At 61.7% G+C, this 16980-nt stretch overlaps 5 protein-coding genes across 5 annotated transcripts; 3 read left to right on the top strand and 2 right to left on the bottom strand.

The window, feature by feature from the left end:
* Positions 1-88: 88 nt before the first annotated feature.
* On the bottom strand, positions 89-832 carry DCS_01892 (uncharacterized protein; the record flags this gene model as incomplete). The annotated part of the gene is made up of 1 exon (XM_040799223.1): positions 89-832. The coding sequence occupies one exon, from the start codon at positions 830-832 to the stop codon at positions 89-91; it is 744 nt and encodes a 247-aa protein (XP_040660106.1).
* Positions 833-1794: 962 nt separating this feature from the next.
* DCS_01891 (glycoside hydrolase family 64 protein) lies at positions 1795-3291 on the top strand (the record flags this gene model as incomplete). The annotated part of the gene is made up of 1 exon (XM_040799222.1): positions 1795-3291. The coding sequence occupies one exon, from the start codon at positions 1795-1797 to the stop codon at positions 3289-3291; it is 1497 nt and encodes a 498-aa protein (XP_040660105.1).
* A 2809-nt stretch (positions 3292-6100) lies between these two features.
* Positions 6101-9517, top strand: DCS_01890 (uncharacterized protein; the record flags this gene model as incomplete). The annotated part of the gene is made up of 8 exons (XM_040799221.1): positions 6101-6224; positions 6291-6583; positions 6651-7141; positions 7171-7447; positions 7603-8030; positions 8208-8241; positions 8301-9233; positions 9284-9517. The coding sequence occupies 8 exons, from the start codon at positions 6101-6103 to the stop codon at positions 9515-9517; spliced, it is 2814 nt and encodes a 937-aa protein (XP_040660104.1).
* A 1196-nt stretch (positions 9518-10713) lies between these two features.
* DCS_01889 (monooxygenase) lies at positions 10714-12045 on the bottom strand (the record flags this gene model as incomplete). The annotated part of the gene is made up of 2 exons (XM_040799220.1): positions 10714-11850; positions 11968-12045. 2 exons carry the CDS (start codon positions 12043-12045, stop codon positions 10714-10716), a joined length of 1215 nt encoding a protein of 404 aa, XP_040660103.1.
* A 1327-nt stretch (positions 12046-13372) lies between these two features.
* Positions 13373-16301, top strand: DCS_01888 (cleavage and polyadenylylation specificity factor; the record flags this gene model as incomplete). The annotated part of the gene is made up of 2 exons (XM_040799219.1): positions 13373-13518; positions 13583-16301. The coding sequence occupies 2 exons, from the start codon at positions 13373-13375 to the stop codon at positions 16299-16301; spliced, it is 2865 nt and encodes a 954-aa protein (XP_040660102.1).
* Positions 16302-16980: the final 679 nt, after the last annotated feature.

Raw genomic sequence — 16980 nt, 5'->3', positions numbered from 1 at the left:
GCACCGTCACCGTACAGGCGGAGAGGCGAGAACTGCCGTCGTCACCGGTTCCCTCCGCTCGACGGACGCGGCCGTGGGTCTCAACAGGTCATTCATCGGGGCCCGCGGTGGTGGATGTGCTTGCCGATGGGTTGGGCGACGCGCCGTCGGGAATTCGAGACAGGCATCCTAGATGCGTCCACATAGTCATGCCGATGCGCTCAGCGGCGTCACGGCCACGAGCGGCGGCCGGCCGTATCGCTCGTACCCATGGGTAGATGGAGCGGCCCGCAATTTTCATGCAGGAACGGGAGGCCACGACGATCCACCTCCCGCCCGCCTCGACATCGATTCCATGCCGCCTGTCCGGCCGACCAGTCGCCAAGAGTAAAACGGACGGGTCCGCATACGCATGTAGCAAGTCGCGAGGCAAAGGGCAGAGGCGTGCTGTTGCGTGGCGCAGTGGAAGGATGTGATGGCGATGATGGGGAACGGCGGCGCTCGTCTGCCGGATCGATGCCGGTGCATGGCTGGGGTCGGTGATGGGCGGGTGGCACGCGTCCCTGGTCACAGGCCTCAACGTCTTGGCATCGTCCTCGAGCCGGGAGTCCTCGGCGGCCAGGCAGGAATCGAGAAGCGGCATTCGTTGGTCGTCGACGTGGGGGGATTCATTGTATTCCTGACGGCGTGCGGAGGGACGAAGCTCGAAGTTTGCATTCTCGACGGTGGCGCAATTGGCTTGACTTTCAAGGAAGGGCCCATCTGTCAGCCGCCTCCCAGCCCACGCGTACAGTACAGTTAGTTGCACAGGACACTGACTGTACATGTACATGCAAATCACTCTTCTGTACATGTGCAGTACCTGCAAGTACAGTGTAATTATGAGTGAGACGCTGTGCTTGTAGGTGCACCTGTGCATGCCAAGTACCTGGACTAGGACGGGATTCTTGTACCAAGTGCTTGTACACTCACAGTGCGGAGTACACGCGAGTCCATCATCCACGGCACCCGAGAGAGCAAGTACACCCAAGTATAAGTACTTGTATGCTTATTCAGCACGGGGCCACGATTTGGCGTATGCCGATATAAGCAAGTACTTAAGTACTAAGTACACGCAAGTACCTGGGCAACAAATGGTACTTGTCGTTGTGCCTCGACGCTTGTAATGTATCGCCAACTCCATGGCAACTTCTCGTACCGACCAATACCAAGGTACCCATCTCTGTACCTTGCAAGCACTGCACATCTTGCCTACCCGTGTACACAGACGTGTTGTGCAGGAGCTCCGTTTTACACCGGTCGCGACTGCTGCATGACGGACGGCCCCCAGGAGGTACGGCGGGGGGGCGGGGAGCGAAAAGGATCCATCACCCGCAAGTCACTTTCCGCATGACGGCCCCGCTGTCGGTACCTGAGAGGTATTTGCCTATTTTCGCCACCAGACTTGGCTGTGGGTCGGCCACCAAACTCCATGTGGTCGGCAACTATGAGCCCAAGCCGGCACGGGCAAGCCCACACGTACGGCCACGCACTCGGACGGCCACGCATACGCCCACGCACCACCTACATGCTCGATCACGCAGGAGACTCGGCATCCATCATGTGGTCCTCGCCCGGAATGCAGGCGACGACTTCGCCCCGGGGAGGTTGGGGAGGAGGGGGGTCGACGCTCGTCCGGACGGCGCACCTCGGGTCCGTCGACATTGATATCTGGCCACCCGCTCCCTCGGACTCGCGTCCCGGCTCGGCTCAGCTCGCCGTCTCTCTCCCTGAAGGTCCGTTCACGGAACTGGGCTGCATGTCGTCGAGGTCAAGATGCATTCTCCGACACTGCTCCTCGCCGCCGCCGCCGCCACGACAACCAACATCCTCGCCGCCGCCCTCCCGGCCGACGGCAGCCTCTCGTCCCCGGTCGGCGCCTTCAGCGTGGCGCGGCCCGGTACCGTCGCCGACGTGGTGGTGACGCAGAAGAACACGCTCAACGGGAGCTATCACGACTCGCAGACCAAGATTGTCCACGCCGCCCCGTTGGCCCGAGCGGTGGCCGTCGCCGACGACGTGGTGCTGACGCCGAGGAGGACGCTCAACGGGAGCGACGACGACTCTCGGACCGAGGTCGTCCACGCGGCCCGGCTGACGCGAGCGGTGTCCGTCGCCGTCAAGCGGCCGACGTACCTCCCCATCGACTTTGTCAACAACTTCGCCGGCGGAGCCGTCAACGCCTACATCACCGGCCTCGACCTCAACAACAGGGTCGTCTTCGTCGACCGGAACGGAGCCCTCGTCTACCCGAGCTCGGGCGGCTCGGCCACGCCGGTGCCCATCAAGGCCAAGGTGGCGATCCCGATGCCCGCGCGAGGCAAGCGGCTCCGCATGTACCTGACGATCCCCCTCCTCTCGGGCCGCGTCTACTTTGCGCGGGGCAACCTCGACTTCTTCATGGTCCGGACGGCCAGCGGCGACGGCCTCGTGCAGCCGTCGCCGACGAACCTCCGCGACCCGAGCGCCGGCGTCAACTGGGGCTTCGTCGAGCTCACCTACACGCGCTACTGGGCCCTCTTCGCCAACATCAGCTACGTCGACTTTGTCGGCTTCCTCCTGAGCATCGGCCTCTCCGTCAAGGACGGGCGCGGCCGCCAGCTCACCAAGGGCCTCGGCGCCGGCTCCGTCTCCAAGATCTGCGGCGGCCTGCTCCAGCAGCAGAGCCGGGACAGGTACCCGTGGGCCCGGCTCTGCGTCGCCGACGCCACCGGGACGCCGATCCGCGTGCTCTCGCCCAACAACTACGCCGTCCTGCGGCCAAACGACTTTGAGGGCTACTGGAACGCCTACGTCGACCAGGTCTGGGCCCGGTACGCCAAGGCCCCGCTGACCGTCAACACGCAGTCGGCGGCGGGCAAGGTCAAGTGCCAGCTCTCGGGCCGGCTGCTCGTCTGCGCCGGCGACAGGCGCGGCTTCGAGAAGCCGACGGCCAAGGACATCTGGGGATGCAACAGCGGGCCGTTTGCCCGGAGAGCCGACGACAGCGCCGTCCGCCTCGCCGTCATCCCCCGTCTCTGCGCCGCCTTTGTCCGCTCGACGCTGCTGCTCGCCGGCGGGAACGTCCAGCCGGCCGTGGCGGCGTCTCGCTACTACACGGTCAACCCGACGAGCCACTACAGCCGGCTGATCCACCACTACGAGCTCGACGGCAAGGGGTACGCCTTTCCGTACGACGACGTCAACCCGGACGGCAGCGAGGACGCCTCGGGCACGGTGGCGTCGCAGGCGCCCGACGTGCTGACCGTCTACATCGGCGCACCGCCATCGTGACGCCGCGCCGTCCCCGTTTCCTCTTTTTCCCGCCCGCATCGCCGCGTCTCTCTTTGTCCTCATTCTCCTTTTTGTCTGGCGATGCATACGAGCATGAGCATGGCGGCATACGAGTGCGTGTGCGTGCGAAGTCGAGAACGGCTTGTGGCACTCGGACGAGGGATGCTAGGGTTTTCGTCGTGCGTCGTCCCGGGCACGACGAACCCCAGCCTCCATGGGGAACCCCGGAGGAGGGCCAACGCTGGGCCTTGCTCGCCTGGGGCCGGTGTATATCTGCGTCGTGGTGTATCTATCCTGCGCACCGGCGCCCGACGGCGGTGCGCTCGTACATATTGTCCTCTCGATTTCACCTCCTAGCTAGAGTCCACGCCATGGTCGAATTGATGAATGAATCGAAACGTGCAGTAAAAGCGTGGGTGATTCGGTGGAATATGAGCTACGGCATAAGACGAGAGTAAATACTCCGTAGACCTAGCCATTTGATTCCGTCGCTATGATTTGCAGTACAGCCTGCTGGATATGCCGCCTTTCTCTCCTGCAATCGCATGGGCATGGAGGTGTAAAGGAAGTAAAAGTACAGAGTAGTTGTACGGAGTACTGTAAAGTGCAGTGCTGTACTTAAGTACAGTGCTTACATGTACACCAAGGTGTACTGTACTGTACTGTAAGCACTGTAGTCGTGGCGCGTCCTTTTTGGAGCAGGGGCGGAGCTCGGCACTTTGCTTGCTGACGGAAGTACCCGAAGGACCTGGATCCACTGATGCACCAATATTGCACACCGACAAGTGCCGCGTACAGTACAAGTACATGTACAGGTACGGAGCACCTGGTAATTAAGTACACACCAAACTACAGCACACTACGGAGTACAATCACCTACAACTACAACTATAGCTATGCGGAGTACATATACTTGGTACGTACTGTACAGTAAGTGCATGCACTGTGCAGTGCCTGTTGCCGCTCCCTATAGTAAGTGGAGAATATCTGCATCGCTGGCCAAGTTTCTCACGCATGCCATAGGGAAAGCGACATTGAATTGATAAATACTAGTACGTTTATCCCCCGTCCGGCACTTAGGGTTGGGGTGCGGGCGTGGCGCGAAAGCGTCCTGGATGGTGGGTTGCGTTCTTTCGGTTGCACCGTACTGTACTTGTAAGTAATACCTGCGCACTGTACGGAGTACTTGTACTTGTACCCACTGGCCTGCGCCCCCACTCACTGGGCTGCTACGAGGCTCGCTCGTCTCCAACCTAAAACCGGCGGCACACGCAATGGCGATGTGGACAGGCACGAGCACGAGTACGAGTACGAATACGAGTACATGCCCAGTACAGTATGCGGAAGACTGTATGGAAAATGGACATGGATCACGCAAAGTCGAACGCCTCGCATTTGCACAGCACTGTAGCACTTACATGCAGTGCTGCATACATGTACAGTGCCTTGCTCAGTATGCACTTGCAACGTGCCCCTACAAAGTACATGTACTTAAGTACCTAAGTAAGTAACAAGTAATACTTGTAGACACATGTACTCCGTACTTGTACTGATCTCGCATGCAGTACTTCGTACCTTGCCTAGAACGAGTGCAAACGCAGTAATTACTCCGTATTCTGAGCAAGTACAAGTACATGTATACGGAGTACGTTGTCGTACAAGTACGCCGATCCGTATGGTTGCACTCCGTGCGGAGTAGGGGTGCGTCGTACGGTACTTGCAGTACTTGTACAGTACTAGGTACTATTCTGCACTCGTAGACTCTACGTAAGTACAAGCATATTACTTCCATCTTCCGCCTCAAAGTACCGACACAGTGTGTGGCATTCGAGTCAAGTCCTCTCCCATAGGCCTCATTTGGACGGATACTGCACTGCAGCATCAGGCGCGCCCAGGGTCTCGACCCCGGCGATGAGCGTTTGGCCCTTGGCGCCTACGTCTCGGCTCCGTTGCTGGTGCACTGTGCCGAGTGCTGACGGATGCCTGCTAGTGGGCACGTACGGTGCGAAGCGGCACTGGCAGTAGGCGCCGGCACGCATGAGCGTGCGGGAAAGTACCAGGACCATGCTGCAAGCAACTCGTAGGGATCCCGACACTCCCACGGGCGATGCGCCGAGGCGTCGATGAAACGAGCGGTCGCAGCCTCGTTGAAGCGCCAGCCGCCGCTAAAAATGGAATCTTCACTGGCCCGCCAGCCGTGGCTGGGTAGCTCGTGGCGGAGGTTCAAGGCGGCAAGGAGATCAGGGGAGCGCCCAGGGGGGGGGGGGGGGGGGCAAGAGGGGCCAGCGGATCGTCGGTCCACTGTCCCTGCATCTTCCAGGAGACCCGGTGGCGACCTCTGGCCCACAAAACGACGCTGTCGCCGAAGGACAGTTGGCTGTCAACAAACCTTCCCTGGCTTGCATTCCATTGTTCATCTTTGCTCGCCGAGGAAAAGTCCGTTTGGCTGCTGAACAAAGCAAAGGCACCATTGCCCGATTCCCATCCACTCTCTGTCCATCTCCCTCTCTGTCCGTCTCCCTCTCTGTCCATCTCCCTCTCTGTCCATCTCCCTCTCTCCCCCTCTCTCCTCTCTCACAACTCTCTCGCGTGCCTTCGTCGTCTCGTCCATCCATCATCAAACAAACGGCTCGTTCGTCTCGCCTCTTCGACTTGCGTTCGCCTCCCGCCCACGAGCATTCGGCAGTGCCAGAACGGCCCGGGTTTCATCCTCGGCCGCCCTCGCTCGCCTCGATTGTGCTTCGGCCGCGGGTGCCGAGTGCCGACGGAACGAAGCGTCTTCCCTCGTCCCAGCCGACCGGCCGTCACCATGGCCTTCATCAAAAAGATTGACCGCGCCCGTCAGTGGGCCGGCGAGAAGATGGGCGCCGACAAGACGGCCCAGTCGGACGAGTTTCAGAGGCTCGAGGCCGAGATGACCTCGCGCCAGGCCGGTATGCCGTCGTGCCCCCCTCCCCCTTGACGCGGCGGCACCGCGGCTGACGGAGCGGCGTGCGCAGGAACCGAGAGCCTCCAAAGGTCGGCCGCCGTCTACGTCAAATGGGCCTCCCGCCAGTGCGAGGCGCAGGAGGACAAGAGCCGCAACGCCCCCTGCGCCCTTCTCGGCCGGTCCATGACGTCGCACGCCAGCGACTTCGACGCCGGCTCGACCTCGACCTTTTCCGACTGCCTCGCCCACGCCGGACGCGCCAACGAGCGTGTCGCCGAGCTGCACGCCAGCTACGTCGACCAGGTCACCTCGGGCTGGCTCGATCACCTCGACCGGGCGGTGGCCATGATGAAGGAGTACCAGGTACGTCGGGCCACGCATCCTTCCCGCCGTCGGCGAGCCCCTCCGCTGACGAGGCGACTCGGACCAGGGGGCCCGCAAGAAGCTCGAGGGCCGGCGTCTCGCCTACGACACCAGCATGGCGAGGATGCAAAAGGCGAAGCGCGACGATTTCCGCGTCGAGGAGGAGATGCGCGTGTGCAAGACCAAGTTTGACGACTCGACCGAGGACGTCCTCCGACGGATGCAGGACATCAAGGACGCCGAGGTCGACAACGTCGCCGCCCTCCAATCCCTTCTCGACTTCGAGCTGGCCTACCACGAGCGCGCCGCCGAGGAGCTGCGGAGCGCCCGCCGGCTCGTCTCCGGCGCGAGCGCGTCCATGCCCCCGCCGCAGGATGACCTGCACGTCTCCCGCACCCGCTCCGGCACCGGCCGCTCGTCGCACTCGACGAACCAGCCGGCGGCCGCAGCCGACGTCGACGACGCCGCCCCGACACCCCAACAACTCGCCGTCCGTCGCCCGCCCGGCGTCTCGGTCCTGCCGGCGGCCCCCCTCCCCCTCGGCTCCCGAGGCCACCGGTGGCGCGGGCGGCCACGTTCGCGGCCAGGGGCGCCTCGGCCGGCCCGCGCGTGCCGGCCTTTGCCAGGAACCCATCCGACACGGCCGCGTCCGGAGGCGGAGGCAGGGGCGAGGATGTCTTTTCCGACGACGAGTCGGTGGGCAGCGACGGCGCCAGCACCGGCTGGGGCCACCACAGCGCCAGCTCCAACACGAGCCACGACAGCGTCGCTCGGGTCGCCGGCGGATCCGCGCGGAAGAAGGCGCCGCCGCCGCCGCCGCCGCCCGTCAACAGGTCCACCAAGCCGCCGCCGCCGCCGGTGCCCGTCCGGCGAGCCAACCTAGGGTGCTGACGACGGAGTCGGAAGACGCAGCGCGGGCTCGCAGCATGCCTCATAGATCCCGAGCCTACCATTCGTTATGCACATCGCTTTCCGTCGCCGGTCTAGAAACCCGTCCGATGACTTGTCGTGCCCCGTAGCCTCGCCTCGCCTCGACGCTTCCGTTCGTCGTCGGAACGCTCCCTTGCCTTGGTGAGCCTGGCCGCGACACAAACGCCGGCCGTGGCAACCAAGGCCACGGGGGTGCCTGCCGCGACCCCCTTGTGCCTCCCTGGACGACGGGGATGAAAGAGGCGCGTGACGCTCCGCTCGTCGATGCCGCCATGCCGTGCGTGGCTCCTGGTCGTGCGGCATCACCCCGGCGGGCGCCCCTCTCCGTGCACGAGCGTGCCTGTGCTCTCGGTTCACGCATCTGCTCCTCGGACAGGCGTTCGTCCAGCCGTGACGACGGCGAGGTGACCGACTGTCGAAGACGTCAGGGATGGGCCACGAGCGGGCGTGCCATCGTACTCGTAGTCAACGGGACGCTCGAGGCCCGAGGCACCTGGCTCTCCGTCACTTGCCGCACGTACGCATGCACTGCACGGACGGAACGAGGTCCTTTGCCTGTGCCGAGATGGTTCGCTCGACCCCCGGTAGCGGTAGCAGCCGTGCAATGCGTGCCACCATGTCGACTGTGCCCGTTGTAGAGCACGATCACTCCATGACGAGGTGAGGTGACGTCGTCATGGGAAGTCACGTGCAGCCCAAAACCACCTGCTCTGCTCCTTGCACGTGCGGTGCGTTGGTTGGTGTGCACGTGCGGTGCGTTGGTTCGTGAGCACGCTAACCTTAAAAGGTGCATCGCGAGCTTCGGCAGAGCCAGCAATCGCCTGGCCCTTCTTGTATCTCCCCTCTCTCACCCATCGCCACCCGCACCGGACGCCTTCCAGCGCGCAGTGTCGTCATGGTCACGGAGGATAAGCGGTACCGGCAATCAAGCCAGTTCCGCCTCTGGTCCTTTTCGCCTTCGAGCCTTCAAGAGCTGCGAGACAAGACAAACTCGCTGGCGAAGCAGCAGATCGCCAGCCGGCTGAGCCCGTCGTCCGAGTTCCTGACGCCCGACGAGGAGGCGCGGCTGGTCAAGTTCTTTACCATCGAGCTCATACGGGCCGCCCAGTTCTGCGAGTTCCCGACCGAAATCCGCGCGACGGCCGCCATGTTCCTGCGCCGCTTCTACGTCACGAACTCGGTCATGACCTACCCGCCCACCGAGCTGCTCAAGACGTCGCTCTTCTTCGGCAGCAAGGCCGAAGGCTTCTACATCCGCCTGGCCAAGCTGGCCGAGATGTTTCCCAACACGACGAGCGAGCAGATACTGGCGGGCGAGTTCCTGCTCTGCCAAGGCATCCGCTTCGCCTTTGACGTCCGCCACCCGTTCCGCGCCCTCGAGGGTGCCGTCCTCGAGCTCAGGAGGAGGAGGCCCGAGGAGGAGGCCCGCATCGTCAAGGCGCACGCGCGGGCGAGGGAGATTCTCAAGTTCAGCGCCCTCGTGACGGACGTCTACTTTCACTTCACGCCGAGCCAGATCATGATGGCCGCCCTCCTCATGGTCGACTCCGGCCTCGTCGACATCCTGCTGCCCAACCCGGCCGCCGCCGCCGACGGGGAGCAGCGGAGCGGAGCCGGCGAGGCGGCCGAGATGCGCGAGAAGATACTGACGACGGTGGAGAGCTGCCGCGCCATGCTCGAGGATGAGCCGCCCGAAAGGATGGTTGACTATTGGGGAACGGTGCGCTCCGACCTGTCCCGACCGACCGCGCTTCTGCTGACTCGAGACAGGCCGAGATTGTAAAGTCGATGAAGCCGCTTCGCAAGAAGCTGCAGCGTTGCCGTGATCCGGACCGCGCCGACCTGGTCGCCCTCCAGCGGGCGAGGCGCGAGCAGGTGACGGCCAAGCTGAAGACCGCAAGCGCGTCGACGGACTCGATGGTCATTCCCGATGTCGATTCCCGGGATGTGAAGCGGCGAAAGGTCGAAGGCGGCGACGACGTGTTTGGGCCTCCGCTCGGCTGACGTGGCACCGTGACGATGGATCGCGTGTGCACGCCGCCGCCGCGGACGCCGGCTCCGGGAAAAGGCAACAAAGACGTCCTACCCGAAGACGCGAACCGCTCGGCAGCACGAACGTTCCAGTGACACAAAACCGAACGACCATCCCGGTCGAGCACCCTGGTGGAGTTGCTCCGACAGACCATTCCCTCAAGAGGAGAGCATCATGCAGACCAGGCATCGAATTGCTTCGCATCGACTCGCCTGCCTTGTTGCGTGCCAAGTACGATTACCGCGACACCAGATTATTGATGGCACTCGAGATGAAACGCCCGAGTGCGCAGAACCCCAGGCTCCGTCACCAGCAGATGCAGATGGAAGGCTCCGGGCTCGAGCGGCGCAACCTGCAAACGTTGACGATGATCTTCATTCCATGCCCATTCATCTGCAGGCGTCGCGTGGGACGGAGGCACGAAACGGCAAGCTCACGACGAGGATGCTGGTTTCCCGCACGAGCGACGTATTCTAGACACATAATTATAGTCGGCGACGGCCATCAACACCGCCTCCTGTGCAGTCTCGCCACCAAAATTTCTTCATCTTCTCTCTCGGGCACCCTTTATTTTCCTTCCGTGATCCACGCGGCTCCCGCCATGGCCAAGGCTTCGTCTTCATGTTTGGCCACAGCCGACCGGATGGGGTCCTTGGTTGCCATTCTCCATCATCATTTTCGTTCTTCGTACACACCCGCAGAAACCCATTCATCCTTGCGTTCATACTACGCCATGTTCTTGTCATGTCGGCGAATGTTGCCCGCACAGTCGACGGCAACGGGTCGACGGTAACCAGGCGGCATCTACATTTTGCTTATGGTGTCTGCTTCCACCCAGAAACATGGGCAGCAATGGCAACGTTCGTCCTGCGCCATCAGATCGACGCTTGCTTGGTACATTGCCGGCCGTGGGAGACATGCAGGGGGAGGCTTGCGCAACGCCCCGCGAGAAAGCACGCGGCCGAAGCAGGCAACCTCCGCCACGGACCCAAACGGCTGCCCGTCATTTGCTAGGTCCATCACGCTCACCAACCCTTCATTTCGTTCTGTCCAAGTCGGGAGACCTCGAAGCAGCAGTGGCCTCGGCCAGATTGGTAAGGACGGTCGATGGGCGGCGGCGAGTGACATGGCAGTGGAAGGGGGCCGAGGAGAGAGGTGGAAGCCGACGTCACTTGGTGGGAATCGCTCTCCTTTTCAACACGGCCGAGTTCTCGTTCAGTCCATGAAAATCGTGGGCATCGAGGCACGCTTGTCGACTCAGAAGCACTGCCGGCACGGCGCGGCCCCTCATCTCGGCCTCGTAATCGCCGATGGCCTGCTCCGCCGTCTTGCTGCCAGCGTGCAGCGCCCGAAGTTCCCGAAGGAGGTGGAAGGCGTCGAGGAGACCGTGGTTGGCGGCTTCGCCGCGATACATGGTCATGGCGTGGGCGGCGTCTCCGACGAGCGTCACGCGGCCTTGGCGGTTGTCCCACGGCTGGCACGGCCAGTCCTGCAGCGCAATGTCCATGACGGCCGACGAGGCCGGGATGGAGTCGACGACGCGGCGCAGGACGGGATTGAACTCGGCCGCGCGGCGTTTCATCTCGACAACGCGGGCCTCGTCCCCGGCGGGCACCTCATCGGTGGCGTCCTTGAAGAGCCACGAGATGATGACCTGGATGCGGAAGCGCTCGAGGGGCGTGCCGGCCGAGCCGTTGGTCTCGGGCGTCTCGAGCAGCGAGATCCACAGGTAGTTGCCCGTCTCGGGGTGGCATCCTTGGAAGAGCAAGGGGTCGATGTCCCGCAGAGGTTGGGCCTCGGCCGGCGTCAGGTCGAGGGAGACGCCCAGCAGGCGGACGGGGAGCTGGTAGTTATGATAGGCGTCGGGGACGAGAAACTTTCTCGTCGGCGAATTGGAGCCCTCGGCACCGACGAGGAGACTGCCTTCGGCCGTCGTCCCGTCCTCAAAGACGGCCCTGATGGCGCCGTCGAGCGGCCGCACGTCCGAGAGACGCTTCCCCCAGCGGACGTGGCTCGCGACGCCGCGCAGCAGGACCTTGCGCAGCTTCTCGCGGTTGACGCGACGCCGCTCGTTGGGGGGGATGCGAAACTTGGCGTCGAGCGTGTCGAGGTTGAGGAAGAGGAAGTTGCCGTTGTCGTTGCGGCCGACCTCGGGATCGACCTGGACCTCGTCGACCGCGGCGAGGGTCGCGTCGTCGAGAATCTGGCGCAGGTAGGGCAGGGCCCAGTGGAGGGTGATGGCCCAGCCGTGGAGGCGGGCGTCGACGTCCCGGTCGCGCTCGTAGATTTCAAAGGGGATGCCCGCCTTGAGGAGGGAACGTCGGCAGCGTCAGCAGGCATCCATCCACAATCCAATCTCGCCTCATCCCCTCCATCGCGCCTCTCTTCTCACGCCCGAGATGGATCATGCATGATTGATTACCTGCTTCAGGCCGTGGGCGAGGGTCAGGCCCACGACGCCGGCGCCGCTAATGAGGATGGGCTTGGCCGTGGAGCCCATGCTTTGTCGCTTCGTTTGCACTGTTGTTTCGACGATGATGAGGTCGACAGGTTGTCGAAGGCACTCATCGCTCCCGGAATATGCGGAGATTTAGCAGCAAGTAATAATTGGTGTGGGTACTTGAACTGACTGTATCGTTCCTAAGTACAGTAAGTACAAGTACAGTGAGTACCTAGTACTGTACTCCGTACAACTAGGTGTACAGTACTCCGTGTACGGTACTTATGTAAGTACGCGCACTTATCCATTATTACTAGGTATTAGGTACTTACTTCTGCAAGTACATGTTCTTAAGTGCTGGCGGAACAAGTCGTTGTACTCCGTGCAAGTACTGTAGGTGTAATACTCCATTATACTGCACGTATCCATACTAGTACTGGGTAATACCTACATGTACTTCGTAGTTGTACTTAAGTACTGCAGTAAGGCACGAGGTGCTCAGTATGGAGTACTTTAATTACAAGTACTTACTTATATTATACTAACATACATTGCTATAAGTAGAGCACAAATTCAAGCATCCAGGTACTGAATTACCTGTAGACACCCAAGTACATACTTAGGTATATGTACTCTGCACTCCGTACTTCGTAGGAAGATCCAGCTTTTCCGAAACAACGCAGTAATACATGTACAAGTGCGTGCTCTCAGTAGGCGTACTCCGTACTTGTACCTACTGTACGTATCATAAGGGACATGCATGTACCCCGTACTCGGCACTAAGTAGTGCAAGTACATTTAAGTAATACTTGAATGTACAAAGTTCACCACGTACAGTACTTACGCAAGTATACTAAGAAGTAGCAGTAATTACACTGTACTTACTTGCATGCAAGTGCAACGACACATGCTGGTACTCCGTACAAGTGCATGTACTTAGTTGTACTGTACAGTAAGTTGATTAGGTACTTACTTACTCCGTACATGTATCCAGGTACAAGTAAAGTATGTATGTACTTAAGCCCTTGTACAGCGTTCTTATACTTACTTAGGCACTGTACAGGGTACGTTCAGTTGCTGCCGTGGAAGCAAGGCAGACGTCCGCGCGATAGTTGCGCCGCTCCGGCGACTTCGCTGCAAGCTCCCTCGTGCAACAAACTCTCGCGTGCTTGGTGGCAAACGCTCCCCCCCCCCCCCCCCCAGCTTCCTACCCAATTGCTACGATACGATACCCAAGGCCGGCCTGCCTAGATGCATGAATGGTGCAGAGGTAGCTGCCACGTTCATCGAATAATACCGCCTTCGTTACCCCGGCCTACGATGTCGCTCGCCTCGCCGTAAACCGTCGCTCCGCTCCGTCTCCCGTCACATCCATTCGCCGCCCTCCATGTTCACTTTCTGCCCGCTCCAGGGCGCCCTCTCGGAGTCGACGGCGTCCCAGTCCCTGCTCGAGCTCGACGGAGGCGTAAAGCTGCTGGTCGACCTGGGCTGGGACGAGTCCTTTGACGTGGAGAAGCTCAAGGAGCTGGAGAGGTACGTTTTCGTCATCTCGCTCGTCGCTCGTCGCCCGCTAGAATCCATCACCAACACGCATCAGACAAGTGCCAACCCTCTCCCTCATCCTCCTGACGCACGCGACGACGTCGCATCTCGCCGCCTACGTTCACTGTTGCAAGAACATCCCGCTCTTCACCCGCATCCCCGCCTACGCGACGCGACCCGTCATCGATCTCGGCCGCTCCCTCAGCCAAGACCTCTACTCGTCCACGCCCGCCGCCTCGACGACGATCCGCCCGAGCTCGCTCTCGGAGGTGGCCTACGCCTACTCGCAGACCGCCGTCGCGGCACGGAACCTCCTCCTCGAGGCCCCCACGCCCGACGAGATTGCCCGATACTTTTCGCTCATCCAGCCTTTGAAATACTCGCAGCCGCATCAGCCGCTTCCCTCGCCCTTTTCCCCGCCTCTGAACGGGCTCACCATCACCGCCTACAATTCCGGTCACACGCTGGGCGGCACGATATGGCACATCCAGCACGGGCTCGAGTCCATCGTCTACGCCGTGGACTGGAACCAGGCGCGGGAGAACGTCTTTGCCGGCGCCGCTTGGCTCGGCGGCGCCGGCGGAGGTGGTGCCGAGGTGATTGAGCAGCTGCACAAGCCTACCGCCCTGATCTGCAGCAGTCGCGGCGCGCGAAGAGGCGCGCTCCCGGGCGGCCGCCACAAGCGGGACGAGCAGCTACTCGACATGATCAGGGCCTGCGTCTCCAAAGGAGGCACCGTCCTGATCCCCGTCGATTCGAGCGCCCGGGTCTTGGAGCTGTCCTATCTCCTCGAGCATGCCTGGAGGACGGAGTCGTCGTCGCGGGATGGCGTCTTGAAATCCGCCAAGCTCTACCTGGCCGGTCGAAACATGTCGAGCACGATGCGATACGCCAGAAGCATGCTCGAGTGGATGGACAGCAACATCGTGCACGAGTTTGAAGCCTTCTCCGAGGTCCAGCGAAAGGTCAACGGCGCCCACGACAAGAAGGACGGCGGCCCGTTTGATTTCAAGCACCTTCGGCTCCTCGAGCGCAGAGCCCAGATCGCCAAGCTGCTGAGTCACGCCGCCGACAGCGCCGAACCGGGCGGACGCGTCATCTTGGCGAGCGACACGAGCATGCAGTGGGGGTTCTCCAACCAGCTGCTCAGAGGCCTCGCCCAGGACGCGAGGAACCTGGTGATCCTGACCGACCGGCCCAGCCTCGCGAGGCCAGGCACCCCCTCGGTCGCCCGCACGTTGTGGGAGTGGTGGAAGGAGCGGCGGGACGGGGTGTCGGTCGAGCAGACGGCCGGCGGCGATCAGCTCGAGCTCGTGTACTGCGGCGGTCGCGCGCTCGACGTGCGGCATGCCCGCCGCGAGCCTCTGGACGGCGACGAGCTTGCCCTGTACCAGCAGTGGCTCGCCACTCAGAGGCAGCTCCAAGCCACTCAGCAAGCGAGCGGCGCGGCCGCGCTGGAAGTCGCCGCCGACGTCGACGACGCGTCCTCGGAGGAATCGTCCGACTCGGAGGACGAGGACGGTCGGCAGCAAGGCAAGGCCTTGACCGTCGCCGCCACCATGGGCCAGGCCGGCCGCAAGAACTTGGTGCTCAAGGATGAGGACCTCGGCATCAACGTTCTCGTCAAGAAGCGGGCCGTCTACGATTGGGATTCGCGCGGCAAGAAGGGGCGGGAGAGGTCCTTTCCCATCGCCATCCGGAGGAAGCGAAAGGACGACTTTGGCGAGATGATCCGGCCGGAAGACTACCTCCGAGCCGAGGAGAAGGAGGAGGACGGCGGCGACGGCGGCAACGTGGTGGCCGAGGACGCGAAGCTCGGCAAGAAACGCAAGTGGCATGACTCTTCCAAGAATCCATCCGGCCCCAAGGGGCGCGCGCAGCCCGGCAAGGGCCAACCGCGCGACGAGCCGGACGGGGCCGCGGCCGCGGCTTCGGATGGACTCGAGCAGGATGACCTGGACAAGGCCGAGGATACCGAGGCCGAGGAACCGGTCGGTCCGTCCAAGATCGTCTACGGCTCGGAGCCTGCCACGGTCAACCTCCGCGTCGGATTCGTCGACTTCAGCGGCCTGCACGACAAGCGAAGCTTGGACATGCTCATACCCCTGATCCAGCCGCGCAAGCTCATCCTCGTCGGCGGCGATCGGGAGGAGACGATGGCGCTTGCGGCCGACTGCCGGACCGCCTTGGGCATGGAGGGCGACAAGAGCGTCGATGTGTACACGCCCGAGGTCGGCACCTGGGTCGACGCGAGTGTCGATACCAACGCCTGGGTCGTCAAGCTCGCGGACCCGCTCGTGGAGAAGCTCAAGTGGCAGAACGTGCGCGGGCTGAGCATCGTGACCATCAGCGGCCAGCTGCTCGCCAGCCGCGACGGCGACTCGGCGGAAAAGCACGAGGACGAGTCCCCTTCGAAGCGGCAGAAGACGGAGACGACGGCAAGCGTCGCTCTGACATCCGATGTCGGCCACCTCCCCGTCCTCGGCGTCGTGCCCTCGAATCTTCTGGCGGCCGCCCGAACGGCCGCACGACCGCTGCACGTTGGCGACCTGCGGCTTGCGGACCTGCGGCGGGCGATGCAGGCCGCCGGATACGGGGCCGAGTTTCGAGGCGAAGGCACGCTCGTCGTCGACGGAACGGTCTCGGTGCGCAAAACGGCCGAGGGGCGAGTAGAGGTGGAAAGCGTCGGGAACCCGTTGCAGGGGCGGCGAAGTGCCGTGTACGAGGTTAAGAGGGCCATCTACCAGGGATTGGCCATCGTGGCAGGGGCATAACGAACGGACGAGCATCTTCATTATCTTTTCTCCATGCTTCATATACTTGTACTTGTTCGAACATTGACACACGGAACTATACAATACATTCGTCGTCGCCATCCATCTGGACGGTTCCGAGAGAAGCGGATGGGCCAACTCGTGATTTGATCTGGGCGTAGAGGGCTTCCTATGGCGCGGGGAACTGTCCAGTCTCGTTCTCGAGCTGCACGAGAAGCGAGTCATTTTCACTTTTCGGTTTATCATGTACTCCGTACATTTACCCAATACTTGTACGAGTAACTAATAGTAATACGTGCTTGAGGATGCCTCGCTGTGCTGCCGTCCTTACTTACAGTACTTGTACAATGTGACTTACATAAGTACGGAGACTTGAGGTGACCGCGGTTCGTCCCGCTATAAGCATTGATTGTTGGCTCTTTGCTGGCGTAGGAGGATGGGGGTTGTACTCCGTACATATACTTGTAATGATAGGCACATGGGCGGGCAATGGCAACTTATACGTACTGTACGGAGTAGTTGTACAAGCTTGTATTGGATCTATCGTAAGTGTACTTAATAGCTGCTTGATTTTTCTTATACACATGCAAGTATGCAGGTGCTGATGCTTACTTACATACCTAGTATACCACTGGCGGAGTCATGCATGTATCCATACATGAGCTTGGGTCCTACAACT

Source organism: Drechmeria coniospora, chromosome 01 (genome assembly GCF_001625195.1).
Source record: "Drechmeria coniospora strain ARSEF 6962 chromosome 01, whole genome shotgun sequence".
Lineage (NCBI taxonomy): Eukaryota > Fungi > Ascomycota > Sordariomycetes > Hypocreales > Ophiocordycipitaceae > Drechmeria > Drechmeria coniospora.
This window is presented reverse-complemented; position numbering and strand designations above follow the sequence as displayed.